The sequence below is a fragment of the Plecotus auritus genome (assembly GCF_963455305.1).
Source record: "Plecotus auritus genome assembly, chromosome: 6".
NCBI classification, from domain to species: domain Eukaryota; kingdom Metazoa; phylum Chordata; class Mammalia; order Chiroptera; family Vespertilionidae; genus Plecotus; species Plecotus auritus.
This window is the reverse complement of record NC_137773.1, coordinates 17,325,176-17,348,627: the sequence shown is the minus strand read 5'-3', so window position 1 is coordinate 17,348,627 and position 23,452 is coordinate 17,325,176. Positions and strand designations below refer to the sequence as shown.

The following is a 23,452-nucleotide window of genomic DNA, read 5'->3' as shown; positions in this document are numbered from 1 at the left end:
CCCTGTTGTCTCCAAGACAGAGTGTCATGCATGAGGAAAACACCCCCTCCCCCTGCAGAGGGCTGTCCTATCTCCCCGCATCTGCCTCCCCCAGCCTCGCAGGAGGAGGAACAGGGAGGCCCTGCACACACACTCAGGAAGCTGAGCCCCAAGTTCCCTCCCTAAACTACCTTTCTCCAAGTTCTGCGCTGTAATTAAACCTTACGGGCTTTAGTTAGGAAACGACAGGGGTCATCTTTGTTTCTGAAAATGTATTTGTGGTTTGGCTAATGAGGTGGTGAGATTCAATATGATTTTTCTTCATGTGTAAAATTAATACATTAAGTGTTTTTAAAAGGAAAGCATTTCACCTGGGCGTTGGGTTGGCCGCAAATAGAGGAGGCCCACCTGCAGTGCTGGGAAATGCCGAGCCGGTTCTCAGCAGGTCGCTTTCCAGGGGATGATGCCTCAGACACACACTGTCTGATCACCAATACCGATGGCGCCTCTTTGCTCAGAGGTAAAATCTAGGGTCCTCATCCAGGGACTTTACTCCAGTCCCACTTCCACCCCACCTTGTGTGTACTGTTCTCCAGCTACACGTTCCTTGTCATTCCCCAAGGCCCGCGGGCTCCTTTATGCCTCAGTGGCTCTGTACATGACGTGGCCCTCCCGCCAGTGACTATCTCTTCTGAACAGGTCCCTCTGGCATCAGTATAACCCTGTCTGCATTGTTCTGTATTCTGATGCTTTGACATTGGGGGGCAGGAGGACTTGCTGGGAGGGACTGTCTCAACCGGGGTTAGCTAACTCCTAGGGTTAGCACACAACTCACCTGCCAGCACGCCTTTCCTATGCAAACCAACCAATCCTGAGTCCATTCCAGCCCTCACACCCCTCCTCTGTCAGGCCGTCATATTCTTGATCACCATTTCCCTGCTCTAATCACCCCAAAGCCAGTTACCAGAAAACGAGAGAGAGCCCCTCTAGCCTGCTCAAATTACTCATCCTGGCTAATGACTTGCTCATTTCTTCTTGTGGAAACCCGGTGAAAACTCTTGTCCATGTTCTCCCTCACTCCTCCTGCCCCACCTGGTGCATCCCACTGTGGCTCCCTACGTGGTATGTCATGCCTCATGTTTCCAGGGACCTAAGTAACAAAATCCTTGCTCGTGGCAGCCATTTCCACGATTAAAACAAATCTCAGCTGCAGTTAAAACGTCTTTCAAAGTGCAGGTGCTCAGAGGCACTTTCTCTGCGACGCCTTCCCCGTTCCTCTTGCAAAAGGTGGTTACTGCTCCTTGTGCAAGTTGTAAAACAGCCGTGCGTCAAGTTCTTTGGACTGAGCTTAGATTCTGTGTCATGCTCATGTCTGAACTCCCAGCATTTATCCCAGTGCATGAGGACTGTGTAGTAAATTGACAACCTTTCAATCTGAGTCCAGAAAACAGTATGGTGTGAGTGTTTTCCTAATACTCCTGAATCTGAGCAGGCCACTGCAGCTACATGGGTTTGCACAAGGTATTTCACCTCAGTGTGCTTTGCTGTTCTCATCTTTAAAATAGGGGAGATAGTAGTATTTATCTCCAAGTTTTATAAAGATTAAGAGGAAAAAGGCAACAAGTCTTTCCACAAACTGTCTCCTCTGCCTGTGACGTCCTTAGCATCCCAACTCAAGGGCCACTCCTTTAGGGAAACCTTGTGTGACTCCCCTAGTTAGGGCAAATCTGTGATTTAGACTTCTTTAACTGTGTCCTTCTCCTTAGTGGTATTTACTGTTGTAATTTTTCATTGGCAGTCCTGAGTAATGTAAATCCTTTCCATTAGAATGTGTATGAGTTGGGGTTCTCCAGAGAAATAAAACCAATAGGATGTATATGCATAGAGAAAAAAGTACTTTTAGGAACTGGTTCCTGCCATGGTGGAGGTCTGCCAAGTTCGAAACCTGCAGGGTCGGCTGTCAGGAGACCCAGGGAAGTATTGTAGTTTGAGTCTAAAGACCGTCTGTTGGCAGAATCTTCTGGGGAGATTTGTATTTTTCTGTTAAGGCCTTTAACTGATTGGATGAGCCCCACCCATGTTAGAAGGGTCATCTACTTTACTAAGAGTCTACTCATGTGTAGACTCTGCCTCATCTAAATAATGCCTTCTCAGGACCATTAAGAGTAATGTTTGACCAAATATCTGGGCACCATCAGAGATGGTAACCTCTATGAGGGCAGGATTCAGTGTAATAGTTGTAGAGCCTAGCATGTCACATGTCCTTCATAATTATGTATGAGTGAACACAGAGCACTGCAGAGTGTAGTCCCATGTGTGCAATCAGTGATGGATGATATTCTTTACAAGAAAATATTTGTATTTGTATAGAGATTTATTGAAGGGCAGCTCTGTAGGAGACACTGGTCTGTACTGACAATATATAATCAGGTAGTGTTTAAGATATAGTAATAAGAAGGCCCTTTTAGCATAAAGGACAAAAGGCAGTGAAAGGAACATTTATTAGTTACTGTCCCCAGTCCCTTAATTAGAAGTGGATCACAAAAATCTTTTATTGAACTGGAAGTCCGCGTAGTTCATTTTTCCCAGAGAAAAAGACCTTCCTGTGTGGTAGGAGGAGAGAAAGATGTGTCAAGGCTGCAGCCAAAGGCATTATAAATGGTCTAAGTTCCTATTCTGCTGGTGATGGGAGAGGGGCACAGAAAGGGAGAGATGGGAATGAGGCAGAGAAAGATCAAGGAGAGTGGGACAGGAGAGACTAAGAGGTGGGAAGTTGAGAGAGAGAGAAAGGAAACAGATCAATAGGTAGTAGAGAGAATGAGGAGTGAGGCAGAGGCAAGGAGAGACATCAGAAAGAGGTGAGATGGGAATGGGGCAGAGAAAGATGGGGAGGAGTGAGACAGAGAGAGGGAGGGACAAAAAAAGCGAGATAACATAGAGAATGTGGTGTGAGACTAAGGGAGGGGAAGAAAACAGAGGTGAAAGGGAGAGAGATGGGAATCAGAGAGGGGTAGATGGGGAGGAGAACAAGGGCAGAGAAAAAATTGGATAGGAGAAAGAGCGAGATTGAGAGACTTTACCTTATTCTACTTTTCCAAGCCAGGCTGTACAGCACCTCGGGTTCTAATCCCACTTTTTCTACTACCTAAGTTTATGAATGTGTCCATGTTCCTATCCTTTCTCTCTGAATCAGTTTCCTCTTAGGCAAAACAGGGATAGCCATCGACTGTCTTAAACATGACCCAGCTGTGGGCAAACTATGGCCCGTGGAGCCGAAAGAGCAGAGGGTTCTCTTGCTCTCCCCTCCTTTACTTTGAATTCATATTAGTTCACACAAACACTCCATCCATGCTTTTGCTCCGGCCCTCCAGTCCAGTTTAAGAACCCATTGTGGCCCTCGAGTCAAAAAGTTTGCCCACCCCCGAGACCTGATTATATTGTCAGCACTGACCGCAGTTTCTCCTACAGAGCTGCCCGTCAATAAATCTCTATACAAGACAAGCAATAGTCAATACTGTATTAATACTCATAAGGGCAGACATGGTAACACACATAAATTGAGACTGTTTTCTCAGCAACACCAAAGTTCTTACAGTGATTCAAAAATTTTCAATAGAAGGTGACCAAACAAAGTCCAAATATTAGTATTTCTAGGCACATGCTAGAAAATCAATTCTTAACCACACTGCAAAGAATGCAGACTATTAAATTATAACATTTAGGTTTGAATCCTAGCTCTCCTTCTTACCTATTGTTACATAAGGTGAGTCCCCTTTTTCTTCTAGTTTCTTCATATGAGAATAATACTATGAATATTATATATTACTAGTCATGGACTAAATATTGCACATATAAATTACCTTCCATCTTTTACAGAAGTTTTCTTTCTATGTTAAGAACAAGTAAAAATTTTTCTTGAGCTCATGAAAATCACATTTCCTCACTCTATCGATGATAATGTAGCCAACATCTTTGAACTTTCAAAATGTACCAGGTTGTAATGTTGTCTTACATTCAAGATCTCATTTGATCTTCCCCAGATCCTCTGAGGTCAGTGCTACTATTATCTCCATACAGCACATGGGTCCATCAAAGCTTGACTTTTTAAAAACCAGAACAGAAACGAGGGAGAACACTTCATGGCAAAGCCCCAAGTCTGCTCTGAAACCCAAGGTGACTTGGTCGCATAGAGGGGGGAAGGAAACGGTCTCTACACCTAGGTTGATAGATTGTCTTGTGCTCAGAAACCACAGTAATACCGCTCTCGTTCTCTCTCCCTCCCAATTCCTTACTGAAGGAATAGCCCACACAGGACAAACTTCCTCTCAGAGGTGGTGCCACTTCACAAGCTTGGCACTGGTGGGAGCCTACTAGTATTTCATGAACACAACCCGGGTGAGACTCTATGAAATAGTGCTTGACTCTTTTCTGGGGTAGTTATTCATTGGTTGGCCAACAGGTAGTCCACCAGTTGCTAAAGAGCACTATTTTCTAACTACACTGTGCATAACAGCTACGTGACCTCTTCCCTGTTACCCCAGGATTTGACCACCTTACTAAATGAGCTCCAAAGTCAGTCTGCTTGCAGAAATATCCCTTTACAGCAGCTTTGCACCGTAACTGTTAGAAATTACCTGATGATTAATGTCATCTAACCCAGAGAACTGTATTGCAGTGAAGTTCAGGATCCATCGATAAATGTGAGTAATCTTCTATCTTTGTTTACATCAGTAATTAATGTAGTTCAAGAGAGAGCCCTTGAAACCTTGTATAAACAAGATTTATCCCCACTAGAATAGATTACAGCCATGTGTCACCATTCAAAAGGTAATTGGTACATTTCATTAGAGAGTAATTGAAAAACAGATTTATTTTAATGCCTTGTAATAAATAATCTTGATAAACGCTATTGTTAGCAGAGCTATCTGCACCATGTAAACAGTTTGCTTTACATCAAAATATATTCTATATATCATTCTTGGATTTTTCTGAGAAGTTTTTATTTACCTTGTGGCTCTGAGTAGAAAATAGCACATTAATATATACTATGATCATTCCTTTGATAACAAGACTTTTTCCTCATGGCTTTACTGTCCTCACAATTTGCCCCAGGTTTATTCTCTATCCCTCAAATGAAAAATCTCCCACATGGATGAACAGAAATGTTTCTGACAGTGAACAAAGGCCTTAGAGATCATGAGGCAGCTGTGAGGTCTGGCACTGGCTACATGGAGATGATATGAGGACATACCTCTTAGGGTTGCAGCGAGCATTAAGTAGGATAAGACACAAAGACTTTAGGCAAAGTCTTGGGATACAGGAAGAACTCAATGAATATTATATAAATAGTGCTATTACTATCATTACCATGTCTCTCTTTCAAGGAGACATCCTGAGTCCTATGGTGAGCTTTTATTTAAATCCCATTGGAAATGCAGTGGTAGAATGTACAAGCATTTTCCCCTCCATTTCCATTTGTTATGTGATAAAATTAACAAACATCTGAAAAACAGAGGAATATTTTCGACACCAGCCGTGGGCATGACTAAAATAGACTACCCCACTAAAGGATCTGAAGTAAAAACAGATCAACCATCATTTTCAGTTTCATGACTTCGTGAGCTGTTGTAGAGAATAAAACCACTCTCCTTTGTTCTTCAAACTGAGATGAAGAGCAACATATCCCAAAGGGCTGTCTACAGATTGGAAGGAAACATGCTTTTAACGGGGAACCATGAATCAAAACACTGGCAGAAAAGAGGAGTGAAATTATTTTTTTCTACATTTCTAACAAACACCATGTTTGTGAGATTTTCTTTTCCTGCTTTCACAGTGGTAATGAGATGGAATTGTCCAGACCTGTGCCAACCACTATATAAACACAGCTTTATAAGGCATCTATTAGAGTCATCATTACCTTTATTTCGTAGATGCGTACATTAGGGCTCAGAGAAGGTGAGCATCGAAGATCACACACAGCACTGCTTCTTGAACCAGGATACACGAAACCATAGGACACCCTTGACATGTCTTCCTGGAGATGGTTTTACCTTTAAGGCAGAAGATAAAGAATTTAGCCAATGATAAATTAAGTCACTATTTTTCTATTGAATAGGGATCTTTTATGCTGTAGAATACTAACTCACCTAACTTTAAGCTGAGTAGGAGAAACTTCAAAGAAACCCTGGCCTTTTAGTGGGTCCTGTGCCCCTGAGAAGCGTATTCATCCTCTGGGAGAGTTGATGATTCAGCGGGAAGTTTTGAGAAGGCTGCTTTGAAGCCAGATAGTCCTGGTCACCTTGTCCCACCTCTGGGAGTCAGTGACTAAGGTGGCTTTGGGCAAATCACTCCACCTTACTGAACCTCACCTGTTCAATAGAAATTCTGCCACATACTGGGGAGGGTTCCCTAGAGATTCCTTGGACCATGTAAATGTTCAAAAACATAGAGGTGCTCAGTACATAGTGATCATTAGTGTTTAACATTCACCAGTCACTCTCAAAACAATGCCTTCCGCTGTATTCAGCCACCAGCTTACCACACTGACTCTGAGACAGAACCATGCCCTCTCTCCATATTGCTTTCAAATTCTTCTTCAGACTTTCTATGCTATTCTCCCAACTAAGAAAGGATCCTGAAATGGGTTGTGAAAAATTGCAAAGTGTGTACTAACCAAATTAATTGCAAAATAGATATTAACCAATTATTTATTTCATGGCTAGACCAGAAATAAATTTTCAATTAATATCAAACAGAAACCATTTACTTTCATTTTAAGTGTATACATTCACATTAGTCAAAATGTCTTTCAACACAAGGTTTGCCCTATTTTTTTCTTAATTTACTTTTCCCCAGAGCCCTAAAACTTAGTTCTGCCACTCTAACATTTGCTCAGTCAATAAAGGCAGTTTTAGGGTGGCATTTAAAATGTGGGTTCTGATGCTCTCTCCTAGCTGTGTGAGCTTTAGGGTTAACATCCCCAAGCCTCATGTTCCCTGTTTATAAAATGGGGATCGTTAACAGTAAGATTAATAATAGTATAATGACTAGAATTGTTTTCCTAGCACAGTGCCTAATATGCAATACTTTTTTATTAGGTAGCTTTTATAAAATTAAACTTGAATGAAGCATCATTAATCACCTAGGACCGTGGTCGGCAAACTGCGGCTCGCAAGCCACATGCGACTCTTTGGCCCCTTGAGTGTGGCTCTTCCACAAAATACCATGGCCTGGGCAAGTCTATTTTGAAGAAGTGGCATTAGAAGAAGTTTAAAAATTTTGGCTCTCAAAAGAAATTTCAGTCGTTGTACTGTTGATATTTGGCTCCGTTGACTAATGAGTTTGCCGACCACTGACCTAGGAGATATTAATTTCCAATTAGCAGCCTTTTTGGAGCTATGGAGCTTACCTGTTTTGGCCCCCACATATAGGGGTTCTCATACAGCACATAAACAAATGCAGTGTGTTTGTAGGCTGTCTACTGAGCGTCAGCATTGGGAATGAAGGGAGGACATCATGACCATTTGCATTATAATCACATGGCAGGTAGTACACTCACTTGCTATTAATCTTCCAAAATTTGCAATGAAGTACATTTTAGGGCTAGGAGAATGGGTCCTCATGGCCACATGACAACTTAGTGGCAGACCTGGTCATAAGAATTCACTGCTGGTCCAGTGCTCCTTCTGCTGTAATACACTGCCCCATGGAGCTGCATTGACTAGATCAAAGCTAGTGATTTCATTTAAGGGGAAAAATCTAAATAACATTTGTGAATTTAATTTTCATTCTTTATTAAAATACTAGACAGCCTGGCTCCCAGTACACATGGCGTCAGCTTAGTTGCATGGGTCGCTAAATGTCAGAGACCTTTAGCTCTTATTGGGAAAGCTTGAGAGTTATTACTATCATTAGTGTGGAAATGTACATCATTTCTTTGATATTCAAATTATTTAGTTCCATGCTCACTTGAGAAAGAATCTCTCAGTGTAAAGAATGTATTGCTTTGGAGATGACAGGGTGCCGGATGAGCTAGAGTTTCCTCTGGAAACTGCAGTGATCATTTCTGTAGTTTCATAGGCAGTCCCTTGGAAACCTCAGTTAATTTGGCTAGTACATGATGAGAAACATGATTTGCTACCAAGACCCAGCTTCTAAACACCATTCGGAAGACCATCTTAGGCTACGAAGGCACCATATTTATATGTGATCAGTTTTTAACTCTGGCAAAAGTAATTGACAAATGCAGAGAGAATGTCAAGATTGTCCCTTCTCAAAGTCAATGACATTTTAGCAACTCTTATAACAGTCAAAACACATTTTTTGAAGGAAGAATGGACTTCTTTGGCTACTAATCTTTGAACATTTTTGAATAAAATTACTCTTGGCATTCCAGCTCTTTGCAAAGTCTGTCATGTGGCCACTACATTAACGAGGATGCCTCTTGTGGATGATGAAATATTAAGGAAGTCAGAGGGGATTAGAAATGGTGGGAAAAAAAACTCATTCATTCTAACCCCAGTTTAAGAGGGGGAGGGATGAATAGGTGTGACAATTTTTATCTGGATGAATACAGTAATAAAAACTATCACTCACCATCACATTTCATGTACTAGGGCTTCACCTACATATCCACATTCCAGCTTCATGATAGTCCTGTAAGGGAGGTATTGTCATCCCTATTGAACATTGAGAAATAGCTGAGCCTCAAGGAGACTTGTCCACTTTTTCAAGGTCAAACATCCAGTAGCTGGAAGTGCCTGAACTCACACTCCTGACTCGAAAGTGCAAGCTATAAACCACTATCCTACATTCCCTCCCAAGAAATTCATCTTGCAATTTTTAAAAGGGAGGAAACTAGCCACACAAATGTAGAATGACGTAGTTGCTAGCAAAGTGGGCCACAAACTGAGGGACATATTTTATCTTTTTGGTCTAAAAGTATGACATAATGCCAATATGACTGCCAATTCTAATGTAATTAGACTACAATAATAAATTGTCCAGAATCTTACCAGGAAGGGAAGGGAAGAGTGTTTTACGGTTCTAGACCTTACTCAGAACATAACAAGAACACTGTATTCCATGCTAGGTAGCAGAATCTAAGCGGCACATTAATTCAACAAATACTCATTGATTACCCAGGCAACATCCTTGATCTGGGCATAAATCTAGTGGACTTCCTGCCTTTACAGACCTTATTCTAGAGGAAGAAAGAAATGATGACAAATTGTGTTCAGTGGCATGAAGGAATGTCCATGAGTGATGGAAAGGGTGGTCAGGGAAATAGGTGGCATTTAAGTGAAACTTGAAGACTGAGAAGGGAACAGACACACAGAGAGGAAGGTTAGAGGATGAGGCAGATGGACCTACCATGCCTTGCAACAGGATGGCCAGGAGGGTCGTATCGCTGAAGAATCTGTTGAAGATCCTCTTTCGCCTGGATAAAGGAAACCTCAAGATAACCAAACTGTTAAAAACAAATGCTTGTCTTTATAAATTTGAAGTGCTAACCTATGGGGACTCTGGGTGACATAGCAGATTACAGGATGAGATTTCTACCTAAAATGTAGAACTGTTTTTCAACTATCAGAACCAGGGAATATTTATTATAAAGCACATCCGCTAGGAATCAGGAGGCCATGGTTTGATCTGCAACTCTCTAAGCACATGGTCTGCACCATGATATTTAACCTCTCGAACCCTCCACTGCCTCCTCTCACAAGTGGGGCTGGTAGTGAACATCAGATGGGACAATACACATGAAAAGCACCCACCACACAGGGCACGTCACATAAATTCACTGATGAGATGTGGATCTAAGTCTGTCACTGGCATTTGACACTGGGTTTCCCTCTGAGGTTCCTAATTGGCACGATGTCATACTTTTAGCCTAACTCAGAAATACAGGAAGAGTCACAAAGGTGGCAAGAAGAAGTGGTCAGAGGGAGCAGTATGAATTTTCAAACTGAAAAGTAAATGGGCCACGGTATTCGACATGCTGGCAGCCAGTACTGTGCTCTGAAAGTTGTCCAGCATCAAAATTGCATCATGACTTCAAAGTAGCCCACTATGCTGAAGCAAATCAGGTGTTTCAACATGGCTGTTGGTTCATTACTATTTGCTTATCAAAGAGCACAACTGAAATATGGTACTTTCTTGAAATAGGAATTCAACTTGGAGCTCTTGAAGATCCAACCAGAGCTAGTGAATTTCAGATCAATGAAGAAATTGTTTGGGAAATACTAGTATACACACTCTTTATATATAAATACTAGTATATACACAGTATTATAAGATCAACAACCCAAAACTGCAAGTGGCCCCAGTGGTACATGAACCTACAGAGTAGGCACTGCAGGTCTTTATTTTATCAAGCACATTAACTTAGCTCCTGGGGTCACAGTTTTGGTTACTCTTCCCCTAGAAGCAATATCATAATCGTTCAGGCCCTGGCCCTTTAACTCAGTTGGTTAGAGCAGTGGTCGGCAAACTGCGGCTCGCGTGCCACATGCGGCTCGCGAGCTACGGTTTGCTGCTCTGTGGACTAATGAGTTTGCCGACCACTGACCTAGACTCTCAATTCCAATAATCACAGGCTGTTGTTCCTTGTGATTAAGCCCCTAGGACAGTGGTCAGCAAACTCATTAGTCAACAGAGCGGCAAACCGTGGCTCGCAAGCCGCAGTTTGCCAACCACTGGGTTAGAGCATCATCTCGATACACCAAGGTTGCAGGTTCAATCACTGATCAGGGCACATACAAGAATCTACCAATGAATCCATTAACAAGTGGAACAACAAATTGATGTTTCTCACTCTCAGATTCATAAAAAAAAAAAAATTAAAATATCATAACCATTCTGTTCCCACCAGTGAAGTGGTAAAGCTTCCATATTAAAAATTGTGTATCTGTAACACACACAGATCTGCTAAGTCAGTCTAAGTCAGTGGTTTTCAACCATCACCATATAAATTTTTTAAAATGTAGATGGCCTGGAAGTCTGATGGGACAGGACCCAAGTTTTGAAAGCTTCTCATGTGATTCTAACTGAATAAAAAATTCCCAACCATGGGCCTCAGCCAATCCAAGAACGCCCTGAAAACAACTACTTCAATTGGCTAAAGCAGTGGTCGGTAAACTCATTAGTCAACAGAGTGGCAAACCGCGGCTCATGAGCCGCAGTTTGCTGACCACTGACCTAAAGCACCACCAACTTTACAAATCCTTCCATCATTTTTTTCTAAATTGTTTACCTTTCAATCATCAACTTTTTCTAATTCCTTTTTTCCCTCAAACGTAGAACATACACAGTAATCCCAGGTGTTGGTGTTAGTGCGACTCTGCTCTTCCTAGGAAAGACTGCTGGCTAACCCTCTGCTATTTCACTTACCACATACATTACTTGTTTTTTATGATGTTTTGAAGGTCGTTCCCCAAAGTAATAAAAGCTATTGTCTCCATTCTCTGAGGATAGGAGCAAAATATGATCTAAAAGCTTGTCTAGGTTTGGAAGTGATTAATGTAGATTCTTATGATGAAGGAAATGAAAATGAGAAATCTGGATAAGTAATCACTGTTTCAACAAAAACAATTTCAACAAAAAAATGAGCTTGAAACAGAGAGAACAAACTGATAATGCCAACAGCAAATAAATTATTCTCTGAGTGTTAGAAACAGACCTTGTGATAGCATTTTAAGTTTTGTGAATTCGTTTGATTCATGGCACTTCCTTGTGTAACTGCGGAGGAAAGGGACACTCTTGCCACCCCATGTTTCACAGGTACTTGAAATACAATTTGAGCACAGAAGGAGAGGTTTCAAATGAATGCAGAGATGTGTCTTGAAATGATGGTTGCATAGAGAAAGCATCTCCCCAGGGCTTCCTATAAACCTAGGAGACACAACCAAGCTTATCCTTGTCATATTCCCTGGGCTACCCAGGAGCTGTGAGACCACCTTATAGGGCACCAGCATCTGGGCACTTTGGAACTCTGGTCAGGATCTTGTTGTGTCTTTAGCTATAGAGTGAGGACATTTCAAAGGAAATATTCACCTTGGTAGGATGCCACATACATTGCAACTTGGCTAAGACAACCATCTCTGAGTGCATTCCTAGTCTCGGCAGCCCAAACGAGTCAGCTGACACTCCAGACTCTGAGTACATTTTCAGATAGTTTTTTTGAGGTTGTGTATGCACACTGTCAATAACTCAGCAACATAGGAATCTGCTGCCAATCACGACCAAACACACCTCCCCCATTTCTATCTCTAGCCCTGCATATCTACATTCCCACCTGATGTTTCAACCACTTCCAATTCACACATCTAAACTGCACTCACAATTTTCTGCTCTTATCCTCTAAGTAAGGCATCCTCAAACTATGGCCCGCGGGCCACCTGCGGCCTGCCGAGGACATTTATCCAGCCTGCCGGGTGCTGCTGCCTGTCCTGCTTACCAGCTGACTCGTCCCGGGCCCGCAGTGCGCATAGGAATTTGTTCATAGTTTTTTTTTTTAAACTATGGTCCGGCCCTCCAACGGTCTGAGGGACAGTGAACTGGCCCCCTGTTTAAAAAGTTTGAGGCCCCTGCTCTAAGTAGTCCACCTACACTCTTCCTATCTTAGTGGATGACCCACACAGAATACCAGTTATAAAACTCACAACACTGGAAATCATTTCTAATTTCATCATCAAATCCAAGTTACCATCTTCTCCCACATGGATAACCACAGACTTCTAGCTCTTCTCCTTGCAATTCTCATGTCCCTTCTTATCCACTCTGTAGCCAGATATATATATTTAAGGTTAATATTATACACACACACACCCTTTTTGTTTTGTATATCTAGAGAACCCTGACTAATACAGTATATATAAGGAGATTTATAGTAAGGAATTGGTTTTACTGATAATGGAAGCTGAGAAGTCCTTACTTGCAGTCAGCAAGCTAGAGATCCAGGAGAGGTGGTGGTGTGAGTTCTAGCCTGAGATCAGAAGACCAATGTTCCAGCTCACGTAGGCAGGCAAAGTTCCTTCTTACTCAGCCTTTGTTCTGAGCAGGTCTTCAGCTGATTGGATGAGGGAGGGCAATCTACTTTACTGAGTTCACTGATTTAAATGTTACTCTCATCCAGAAATACCCTCACAGATACACCCAGAGCAATGTTTGACCAAATGCCTGGGCACCCTGTGTTCCAATCAGATTGACACACAAAATTAACTACCACAACAATCTTTCCAACATGGACATCAGTTCATCTTGTCCATTATCTTTTTAAGCCTCTATAAATGTTTTATTGTGTCACCATATTCTATAAGGCCATGCCTAACTTATCTCTTACCTCTTCTTCTTACTACCACAGTCTCTATGAACCTTCTTTCAATTTTTTAAGCCACATAACTATTTTTCTCCTAAAAGTCTTCATGCATGCTGCTCCCTCTACTTGGAACACTCATCTTTCACCACGTTAACTCCTTATCCTTCAGATGTCATCATAAGCCTTCACAGACCCCAACTCTTCCCACAAGCCAGTCTCCAGTTATATAAACTCTTATAATCCCCTGAACTTCTTCATTAAGGAATCCTCATCACCATAAACCAATAGCTGCTTAATGTATCTCTTCCACAACAGCACATAAACTCACTAGGGCAAGGAGGTCTATATTGTTTATAACTATAACCCCAGCATTTTGCATATAATAGGAATTCAATAGATGTTGTCCAGATAAATGAGTCACTTCCTAACGACTCTTCCAAACTTGGAAAGAGGCCACTTCTCTGTCTCTATAGGTCTAGTATAATAAATGTTTATTAAATAAACCAAGTTCTACTCTATGAAAGAAGGATTGATTCAAGAGAGTGTTGTGTAATGGTCTGGATTGCCTTTCATAAAAGCAAACTTCAAAATGGCTTTGATCTAAAAGGACAGAATATCACTGTATTTCTGAAAGAAATTGCCTTCAAATGACAATATCCAACCCATTTCTTAAATCTTTATAGAGCACAACCCTAGAGTATTCTGCTTAGATTTTCAACTCATTACTTAAAGACAGACAGATCTTGCCAGGCCAGTGTGGCTCAGTAGCTGAATGTCAATCTTTAACTGGGAGGTTGAGGTTCAATACCCGGTTAGGGGGCATGCAGGAAGCATTGGATCAATGAATCTCTCATCATTGAAGTTTCTATTCCTCTCTCCTTCTCCTTCCTCTCTCTGAAATCAATAAAAATCTATTTTTAAAGGAATAAAGACAGATCTCTAAAACTTCAGCAGTTCCATTTATAACATTTACATAGCTACTGCATTTATGAAGAGCATGGATTTCAGAGTAACTTGACTTCAAAGCAGATGCTATATAGAAAATCCCAAGTTTCTCCTTTCTTCTTGTAGGTGCTAATTTCAATCAGTTTCTATACTAGAAGTTAAAATGGATTCCACCAAGTAAAGTGTTTAAGCCAAAGCAGCCATTAAAAACAGGATGACATAGTGGTGTGGATTTGTATTTGATCAACTTAGCTAAGCTGACAGTACATTTCCTGATATTCCCTTCTCTGGCTTAGCGTGGTGATATGCAATGAGGGTGAAGCCCAGATCTGTGCTCCCTCATCAATGTGACCAGGTTTGTAAAGCAAAGTTAGACAAATGCCCTGAGCAAATACTGAAGTGCCCCTTCAATGCTCTGAAATTTTCCATACACACACACACAAAATACAATTCTGAAATGGGATCTTTAATCTTAGTCTTGTATATATTTCAGGTTGGAGTCCCCAACCCGGTCTCTGGTGATGGAGGCCCCAAAAGGAGTAGAAATAAATGCAGAAGCCGGCAATCTGGAAGCCACCTGCAGGACAGAGCTGAGACTGGAGTCCAAAGATGGAGAGGTAGGGGCTGAGAAGGCCAGGAGTCCGGAGAGATGCAGCTGCAACCAGCCAGCCTTCCCCAAAACTGGTTGGTTCCTCCCTTTACCACTGAAGTTGACCCTACCCTGTAACAACCAAAGGAGCCAACCAGAAGGTTTTATTTTGGGAACAGCTATGTCGATGAGGACAATGATAAGCCAAACCCACAATACATTATAATTATGCCTCATTATTTGTAAGGTGCTGAGATAATAGCAATTACAGGATAATACATATGGCTGTAGGGAGGAACACTATTTCCAAATTCTGTCTGTTGTCATCTTAAAATACGATTTATGTAGCTGGCAAACTGACATGTACATCACACATCTGGCTAATGATGAACAAAATTTACTGGTAGTCCTTTTTTAAAGTTGATGTTGCCTGTTTCTACTTTCATTGAGTATAGAGAGTCAGATCCAACAGCTATTCCAAATCAGAACAAGCCAAAACTTCACTTGACAGATTGCAAATATTCATCCTCCTAACCCAACACAGTCTCACTTGGGTGGACAGAATAGTTGCTCATGTTTTTGCAACGTAAGCCAAATCCCCAAAGAAAACGATTTAGCTGCAGACTGTTTAAAGTGCCTTCACTGTGTCCAAAAGCAAAGTTTTCTATTGAAGAATTTTTTAAATAAGGAAAAAATGTGTTTTTCTTTATTAAAGCAAAACTCTACCCTCCCTTTCAGAGCTACTTAAGGTGATCCGTCTCCAGTTGCCACTGTTCGCCAAGCCGCCTTCTGATTGGTTTGGCATTTGCTATGCTGTATTTGTTTTAAAAGAGCTAGTCAGATAGAGCAGTCAGTTATCAAAACTGTCTCTTCAAACAGCCACAAACTCCAAACCACACACACTTAAAGCAACGACTGCATCACGTACATGGTTTATCGCTGTCAGAATTCAGACGGAAGGGATTGGTTATATTGTAGCATTCACTTAAGCCCAGAAAATGCTATATATTTTTGAAGATGTACCATACACACAGACGTATTGAGGGTCTGAGAAGTGCCCCAGTAAAGAAAATGGTTAAAGCTAGCATTCCCAAATGTATTTCACTCTATGACTCTATTCACATTCTACATGATATACTTTTGCAAAATGCTAATATACATCCAGTGCAATGTCGTCTCACTGGAATATAAGCTTCTGTGAGGTAGAGACTTTGTCTCATTCGTCTCCGCATCCCTGGTACCCACAATACTCAACACAGGGTATGTGCTCATTTGATCCAAGTAGAACTGAACATGCGTCTGCTATTTCTGAATGTCGGGAGGGTCAAGGACAGCCTCTAACTCTTCCCTTCCCTTCCTATCTACTCTCTTTAGATTAAGTTAGATGCTGCGAAAATCAAACTACCTAGGCTGCCTCACGGATCCTACACACCCACAGGAACGAGGCAGAAGGTCTTCGAGCTCTGCGTCTGCGCCAATGGGAGACTATTCCTGTCCCAGGCAGGAACCGGTTCCACTTGTCAGATAAACACAAGTGTCTGCCTTTGAGAGACTCTCCACAGTGGACGCTGTCGGCAGCAGAAGGCCTCTTTCTGGCTTCGGACACGGGCTGCCAGCTATTTTTACTAGAACACAGAAAGCCTATCAAAGACCTTGTGTGTGTGTGTGTGCGGGTGAGCGAGCGTGAGTGTCTGTGTGTGTGAGTGAGCGGATATAAATATATATAAATATATATAAATAAATATATATATCCTCTGTATAAAATGAGGTTTCAGTACAAAAGGAACCACGGGTGACCCTGTGATACTGTCATTTCCATCCCCACCCTACCACCTACAAGAAAAATTCAAAACACTGATCAGGCTCTGCAACCCGAGACCCTTCAGAATCACTCAGTGTTATCAGACACTCACCAAACAGCATCCGCACCTCCTGTAGTGTCATTTCAGGGCAGTGATGGCGGGAATCTCCAAGTCATGCTCAAGCACTGAGACCCTGGGATTAAAAATGGGCATTTGGTTTCCTTTTGCAGCTAGAGTGAGGCTGGCCGACTCCTCCCTCCTCACGTTAGGGAGGGGCAATGCCACGGAAGTCGACCATGGAAACTCAAATGGTTGGTCTGCCTCTGCAGTCAAATATTTGGGGGCCTTTGTCGCTGGATGAATGAGGAGGAGGAATTTTAGCAAAGTGTAAACTGCTCACCCAACTCCTCTCTTCCTTCCTTCAAACTCACATATAACCCCCTAGTCAAAACAGGAATCACAAATCAGCACAAAATCGGATAACAGCTGCTCCTCAGTCAGCTGGAAGCTACTCCATGGCCTTACAGGCAAAGAGTAAATGGGTGATGCATCTCTGTTTTAAAAGGGGAAAAATGGCTCAAAATCTGTTCTGTCCTCACTTCTGACTTATTCAATAGACTCCAACTCAAAATTATAGGATCAATCAAAATTAACAAAAGTGGAACCTCCAACCCCAAGAGGAGCCATTTGGAGATGGAAGTCTAAGAGTAACCTAATTATTTTTATATTTTCTTGAGATTGGTAGGTAGAGCCACACACTCACTGACTTCGATCTTATATATTTTTTGCGGTGTATAGATAGTCATATTCTGAAATCCACCATTATGTTTCCTCCAAGAATAACAGATCTAAAGCACTACATACACACACACACCCAAAGGCTTACTGATATGTAGCATAAACTGAGTCAAGTGTCTTTATCAGAACCACTGTGCCCCCTGGGCCCAGCAGCACCCACTCCCCCACACGTGGAAACAACTCTAATTCCCGCCATCAGCTACCACCCATCACTCCACCTTCATCATCATGCTCCAGGGTCACCCTGGCCAGCTCTTGTGCTGGGACAGGGGATTACACCATCTCTGTTCAAAGAGGGGGAAATGTGCCTATGCCTTAAGTCAATGCACTCAGCAAGGAGAAGCACATCCTATTTATCTTATCATTTCCTGTAGTTTATTTTGGGTGATTGGAGGGGAATGGTTTAGTAGTGACTGGGCATCTTAAAAGCAGGTTGACAAGTCAAGTGGCTGACAGATGTGGATTCTGAGGAGCCCAGAATGGAGACACACTTGGCTTAGACAGTCCTGGATGCCACTTGGCAAGGAGTGGCCCCACAGTCCTAAATGAAGCAGTATTTGTAGGCCTGAATGGCATCTTTTTGTTTCTCAGCAAAGTCCTAATTTTTTCTTCACAAGCAGGGTAAGATTTGTCATAGGAGATAAAATAAAGTTGGATATCTTCGAGGTGACACTCAAGCATTGAGCTAAGGTTCGCATATGTGGGATGTAAAAGCAAGCTGTGTGTTGCTTAGTCACTTAGAAGTAGGGGGAGGAGGGGTGGTCCCAGCCTGACCATGGCCCTGCTGGCTTCCAGACACCAGCTCCCTCTAGTCACTCTTACTCAATGTCCCATATAGAAGAAATGGGTTGTTCAAGGGCCAGATCATGAGATTGCTAAATTTATAACACTAGGGTCTAAAAAAGAAAACTAAAAAAAGCTACCAAGTTGTTCTGGATCAGTATTACTTATAGATCACGCTGGCAGAATCTGTATTTACCACACACAGGGCTTGGCCAGCCAGGAAAGGCCCTCCTTCGCTATCGGGAGCATTTATCCCATATCATACAGATAAACAGAAGGAGGTCCTTTGTCGCTGAATACCTTAAGACAGTGTTTCTAAGCAGACAGACCACCCTTGCATTTTGCCACCTTAAGTACACAGTGTGTGGATGACAAGAAAACAGAAGGTTCTTGAATCTCTTTCCTCTGATTTTGTTCTAATCACCACTTGGAAGCTGAGGTCAGCACCTTGGGAATTTTGTACCGATAAAAAAGACTGGTATTGATCCCACTTACAAAGTTTATCCCAAAGGTAATCACATCACAAATAAAACAGAAATAATAATAGAAAACAAGCAGCCATGGGGAACAGACATGACATAAAATCCTAATCTTCATTTGTGCTAAGTGACCACAGCATACCAGGTAATGAGCAGGGAATTTGGCATGGATTAAATTATGTATTTCTGTTCAGACTCTAGATGTGGTAAAATGCATTCTAAGTTTTTCAATGTACTTTTTCTTTCTCCCTACTTCCTTCAACTAGAATATTTGTTCATGGTCATGAGAGAAAGTTTTACCTGAATTCTGGAAAAATATATATATATATATATCTTTTACATTAAAATCTGAGAACCTTTAATTTTAAAAAATGATTCTTTCTAATCTTTATATATAATGTCTTCTAGACAATCACACCTTTCTGTATATTAAGCAGCAGGTGGCATAACAAACAGAGAACTCAAATGAATCTTCAATATTCTAGAAGTTCTAGTATGTTTATATTGTTCAGAAGAGTTTTAAAAATTAAAAATTGATCTCCAAGTAGGTTTAGCACTTAGGTGTCACTAAGTCATAAAGGTACAGTCTTGGGAAACTATGAAGGGGTGATGGAGGTTTTCAAAAGTCCTATGGTGGCATCTATGTAGATGGAAACTTGATATGAGGCTTTTGAATTATGTTACCCAAGGACTAGATCTTATAAACTTGGCATTGGTTTTCATTTCTTTCACATCAGTTTCCTTTGGATCATTTTCATTGTCTACCCAGCCACCATGGACCAAAGATTGCTTGAGGTTCAATTTTAGAGCTGGGGTCAGCAAACTGTGGTCCCTAAACCAAATCCAGCTCATCATTTTTTCGTAAATAAAGTTTTATTGTAACAAAACCACATCCATTTATGTACCTGCTGTCTATGACCGATTTCCTACTATAACAGCAGGGTTGAGTAGCTGTGCCAGAGATCTCATGACCCACAATGCATTACTAGTAAATAGTTACTAATTGGCCTTTACAGAATAAGCTTGCTGACCCCTGATGTAGAGGTCATTTATGGTACATGTAGGACACAGCAGCACAGAAAGAGACTTAATAATAGCATGGAGTAAGCCTATATGTCCATCTGTCCTTGAGAATAGAAATACTTGGCCACTGAAAAAAGCTTAGCCTTATGTTATGTTTAAAAAAAATTGATCCACTTGTCTGAGAAATGCAGGCTCCCAGGATCTGGGGTTAACAGGAAGAATGGAATTAGAGGAAGATGGAAGGAAAGAAAAGCTGTGGTCCTCCAAGAGTTTTTTCCTTGGCCCTTTAATAGATAGGTGGTTCCTCCTGTTTGCATCTAATGTGGCAATAAATGAAGCAGAGGTCCTGTAATTTAAATTCAGAATCTCTCCCCTGAAGAGACTATTTCTACAACCTCTACTTAGAGGTTTCCACCTCACCGCACCATAGTCCAAAAAGATGCCCATTCCACGGTCCTTCAGAGCATATTTTGACTTAACATGTCTTTTTGGCATCACCACCTCAGTTACTCATACCTGCATTGTACTTACAATGCTATGACCACACCAGGCCTGAATGGTTGGTGAGACCAATAAATAATTAGAAGTACTGAAAGAAGCATCTTAAAATATGTAGGAAGAAAAAATATTGTACCATTTTTTTCAGGGAGCTGTTGCTGGGATGAACCAGGTTAATTCCAATTTCATTCTGTTTCCAAGGTCTTTGTTCTTTCATGTAGTGGGAGTGCAAAGAGGACTATTTTGAATTCCGTATCTGCCTCTGTGTGGTGAGGAGGTTCCTACCTGAGATCTGTCCCTTTAGTCAACATCCCTGTCGCTAATCCCAGCTTTACTCAATATTGTTAAAATAGCATCAGTATGAACGAGCTTTTGTAATATGAGTATTCATGTCAGGGAGGAAATGTGGGGTTTTTTTTCTTAATGAAAACAACCACCATTTTACAGACCCTAATTGGCATCACTAAAGGAGTCCTTCAGCATTTTATCTGGATTCAACCAAAGGAGGATTCAATGGGCAACCCTGCCCTTCAGCTAGATGAGAATATCTTGCCTTTATTTTAGGTAAAAGGTAGCACAACGCTTGGACAAGAGAGATACATAGATTCATGTAAGCACCTGGTTCTTATTCTTTAAGGCTCTGTGAAAGGTGAAAATCTCATTTGAGTACCTTGTAAACAAGACCTATCTTCTAGCTTTCCCCTGCACCAGGAAATCTTAGGCTCAAGAAAGATAACAAAGCAGTTCCCAGAATAATACATTTGCCTGGTGCCCCAGTAGTAGGTGGTGGGGGTGGGAGGGGAGTTATAATAAAAGAAACAACTTTAGAAAATAGGTCTTTTATCTCAAATATAAAATGTCTCTCTTTTGGTCTTTCATCACTTTCTCTTTGGTGGAAGGTTCCCCCATTTCCAACATATTTCCATTAAAAATAGTCAAAGCTACTACATTGGCATGTCAGATGCATTTCTTTCTTTGTGGTAATCAGAATTTAAAATTATACAGTTGCCTCTGAATTTCTCATTCACAAAGCTAAACCACTGATAAGAGATAAAGCAGTTGGAGACCTGCTGCTTCAGCCAGCATAGCTCACCACTTGCATTAGCACTTTCAAAAGCAATATGATTTCTATGGTTTTTAGAAGCTTTCTTCCTAATGGAGCCCTTGAAATTTCTCAAGGCAGATCCCAATGGCAAAGGGAAAATAATTATGGGTGGGAGGTCCTTATTTTACATATTGTTAGAGTGCCAGTGTAAGAGAAAATAGCCCATTTGGAGTGACCTATACTCACATACTTCATTTTCTTTTGTTTTTACCCCCTTTCCTTTTATAGATACTGACAGAGTAGGAAATTAGCATCTTCCTTTGAGAAAAGAAAGCAATTCAAGAATACTATGAGCCCTTGAAGCCATAGGAAGTGTGATTTCTTAACAGGAATAGTGATGTTATCAAATCCATCAAAGAACAGTCTTAAACATACCTACAACAAAGCTAACTCAACATCAACCCCAAATGTGGTAATATCAATCCCATTGCCATGAAGTTTGCAGTCAAAATAAAACAAAGGTTGTATAGTGTCCAAATGCTCCTGTTACAATAGGAAGCCAGACTATTAGTTACTAATAGTCCCAGAATGCCTCATTAGTCCTGTAGACAGATCCTTTCACTAGCAAGTGAGGGAATTTCAAGTCTTCAATGAACATTAGCTAAGGTCAGATAAATAAGACAACACGAGGCTGCCCTCTTTATGAGAAGAGAGAAGGAAATATCTGTCTTCCCTAAAATCTACTCTGCCTTCCTACTCCCCTACACTTATCTAGTAGTCCTTCTTCCAATGTCTTCACAGCCTACTTCTGCATTTAGATCATTTTGGTGAAATGAGATAGAACACAGATTTTGCAATGTGAGAAAATCCAAGCTAATCACTTAGGTTGTTACATAAGTTCAGTATAGCAAAGAATTTTCTTAGAGCAGGAAGTTGTTACTTGTTGACAAGGAAGATTTTGGTGTTTCTTTAGTCCCCATATTCATCTAATTCGTGGGGTTCTAACATTTTGAGAATCTGAGCAAAGTTCTGGACCTTCTCCCCAAAGAGAATCTCGCCCAAGAAATTTGGCATAAAATTGAATAGGTCTTCTTGGACCCAAAACCTGATCTAAGATATGACAAGAGCTGGATTCTATTCTCCAGTTATAATACTAATTTTTTATTTATAGTCATTGAGCATTTATTATGTGCTAGACATTGTACTTAAGTGTTTTACATGCATTCATTATTTCACCCTCAAAATAATTCTTTGAGTTAGGTTTTATTATCGTTCCAATATACAGATATGGAAACTGAGGCTTAGGGAGGTAAAGAAACTTGCCCAAAGCCACTAACTAGAAAATGGCAGAGTTGGAATGTGACTCTAACTCCAGACCACTAAGCTATGAAGTCACCAACATGTCAAACTATTTTTTATGCCATTGAGAAATGCCTGCTACCAGTTTTTAGATTAGACCATTTTGGGTAGATGAAGCTATAAAACTTTTATCTCCCATCTTTCTGTAAACTCTCACTTATGACAGCATCCAGTACTGAAGTATAGATACCTGGGGTGAAGATATAGAAAGTCTGTTTAATAATAGAATCTGGAACCAAAAAAATTAGTTTACTGTGTATATGGTACCTGTTAAGTCAGGCTTCTTGTTCTTATAAACGAAGATGCCTGGGTTGTCAGCCTTACATTTAAGAGAAAATTTTAATGCTTCATGATATATGTGTGTGTCCAAATAAATCAGCATTTCTACACACATATATCTTCTTCCCTACTCCTCAGTTCAAAAGACAAGTGTCTTATTTAGGTGAAGTCTTTGACACCATTTGGTTATCATACTTCCTACCTTTACTTATAACAAAACTCAAGGAAAGAATCAAATAGAAGGGATAGCAATCTCTAACATTGTCTCTGTTTCCCTACTAGAATATAGAGCTAGCAAGGACTCTATTAGCATTAGGCATTCAATACCCAACCTGGCCACTTTGGCTCTGCTAATGGCTTGAGCCCCACACCCCACACCTGTCAGTCATCACTAATGAGCCATACTTCTCCCCAAGGCAGAGTCTCCTCACCAAAGCACTCGGGCTGTCACTTCCAATTGATCTAAGTTGAAAAAGGGACCCATTTGTCAATCCTTGTTTAAACAGTGGCACCCTTTAACCTTGAACCTATACATTTTACACTGGGTGCCCTGGA

General features: G+C 41.1%; 1 protein-coding gene across 1 annotated transcript in view; it reads left to right on the top strand.

Annotated features, from left to right (window-relative positions):
* Positions 1–16,379, top strand: part of SGCD (sarcoglycan delta) — a gene marked incomplete at its 3' end in the record, with an annotated part of 771,422 nt that extends 755,043 nt beyond the window's left edge. The window contains exons 8-9 of the mRNA XM_080672659.1: positions 14,736–14,859; positions 16,206–16,379. Coding sequence (XP_080528785.1) covers positions 14,736–14,859; positions 16,206–16,379 — 298 coding nt within the window. The remainder of the gene's footprint in view (positions 1–14,735; positions 14,860–16,205) is intronic.
* Between the last annotated feature and the right edge of the window lie 7,073 nt (positions 16,380–23,452).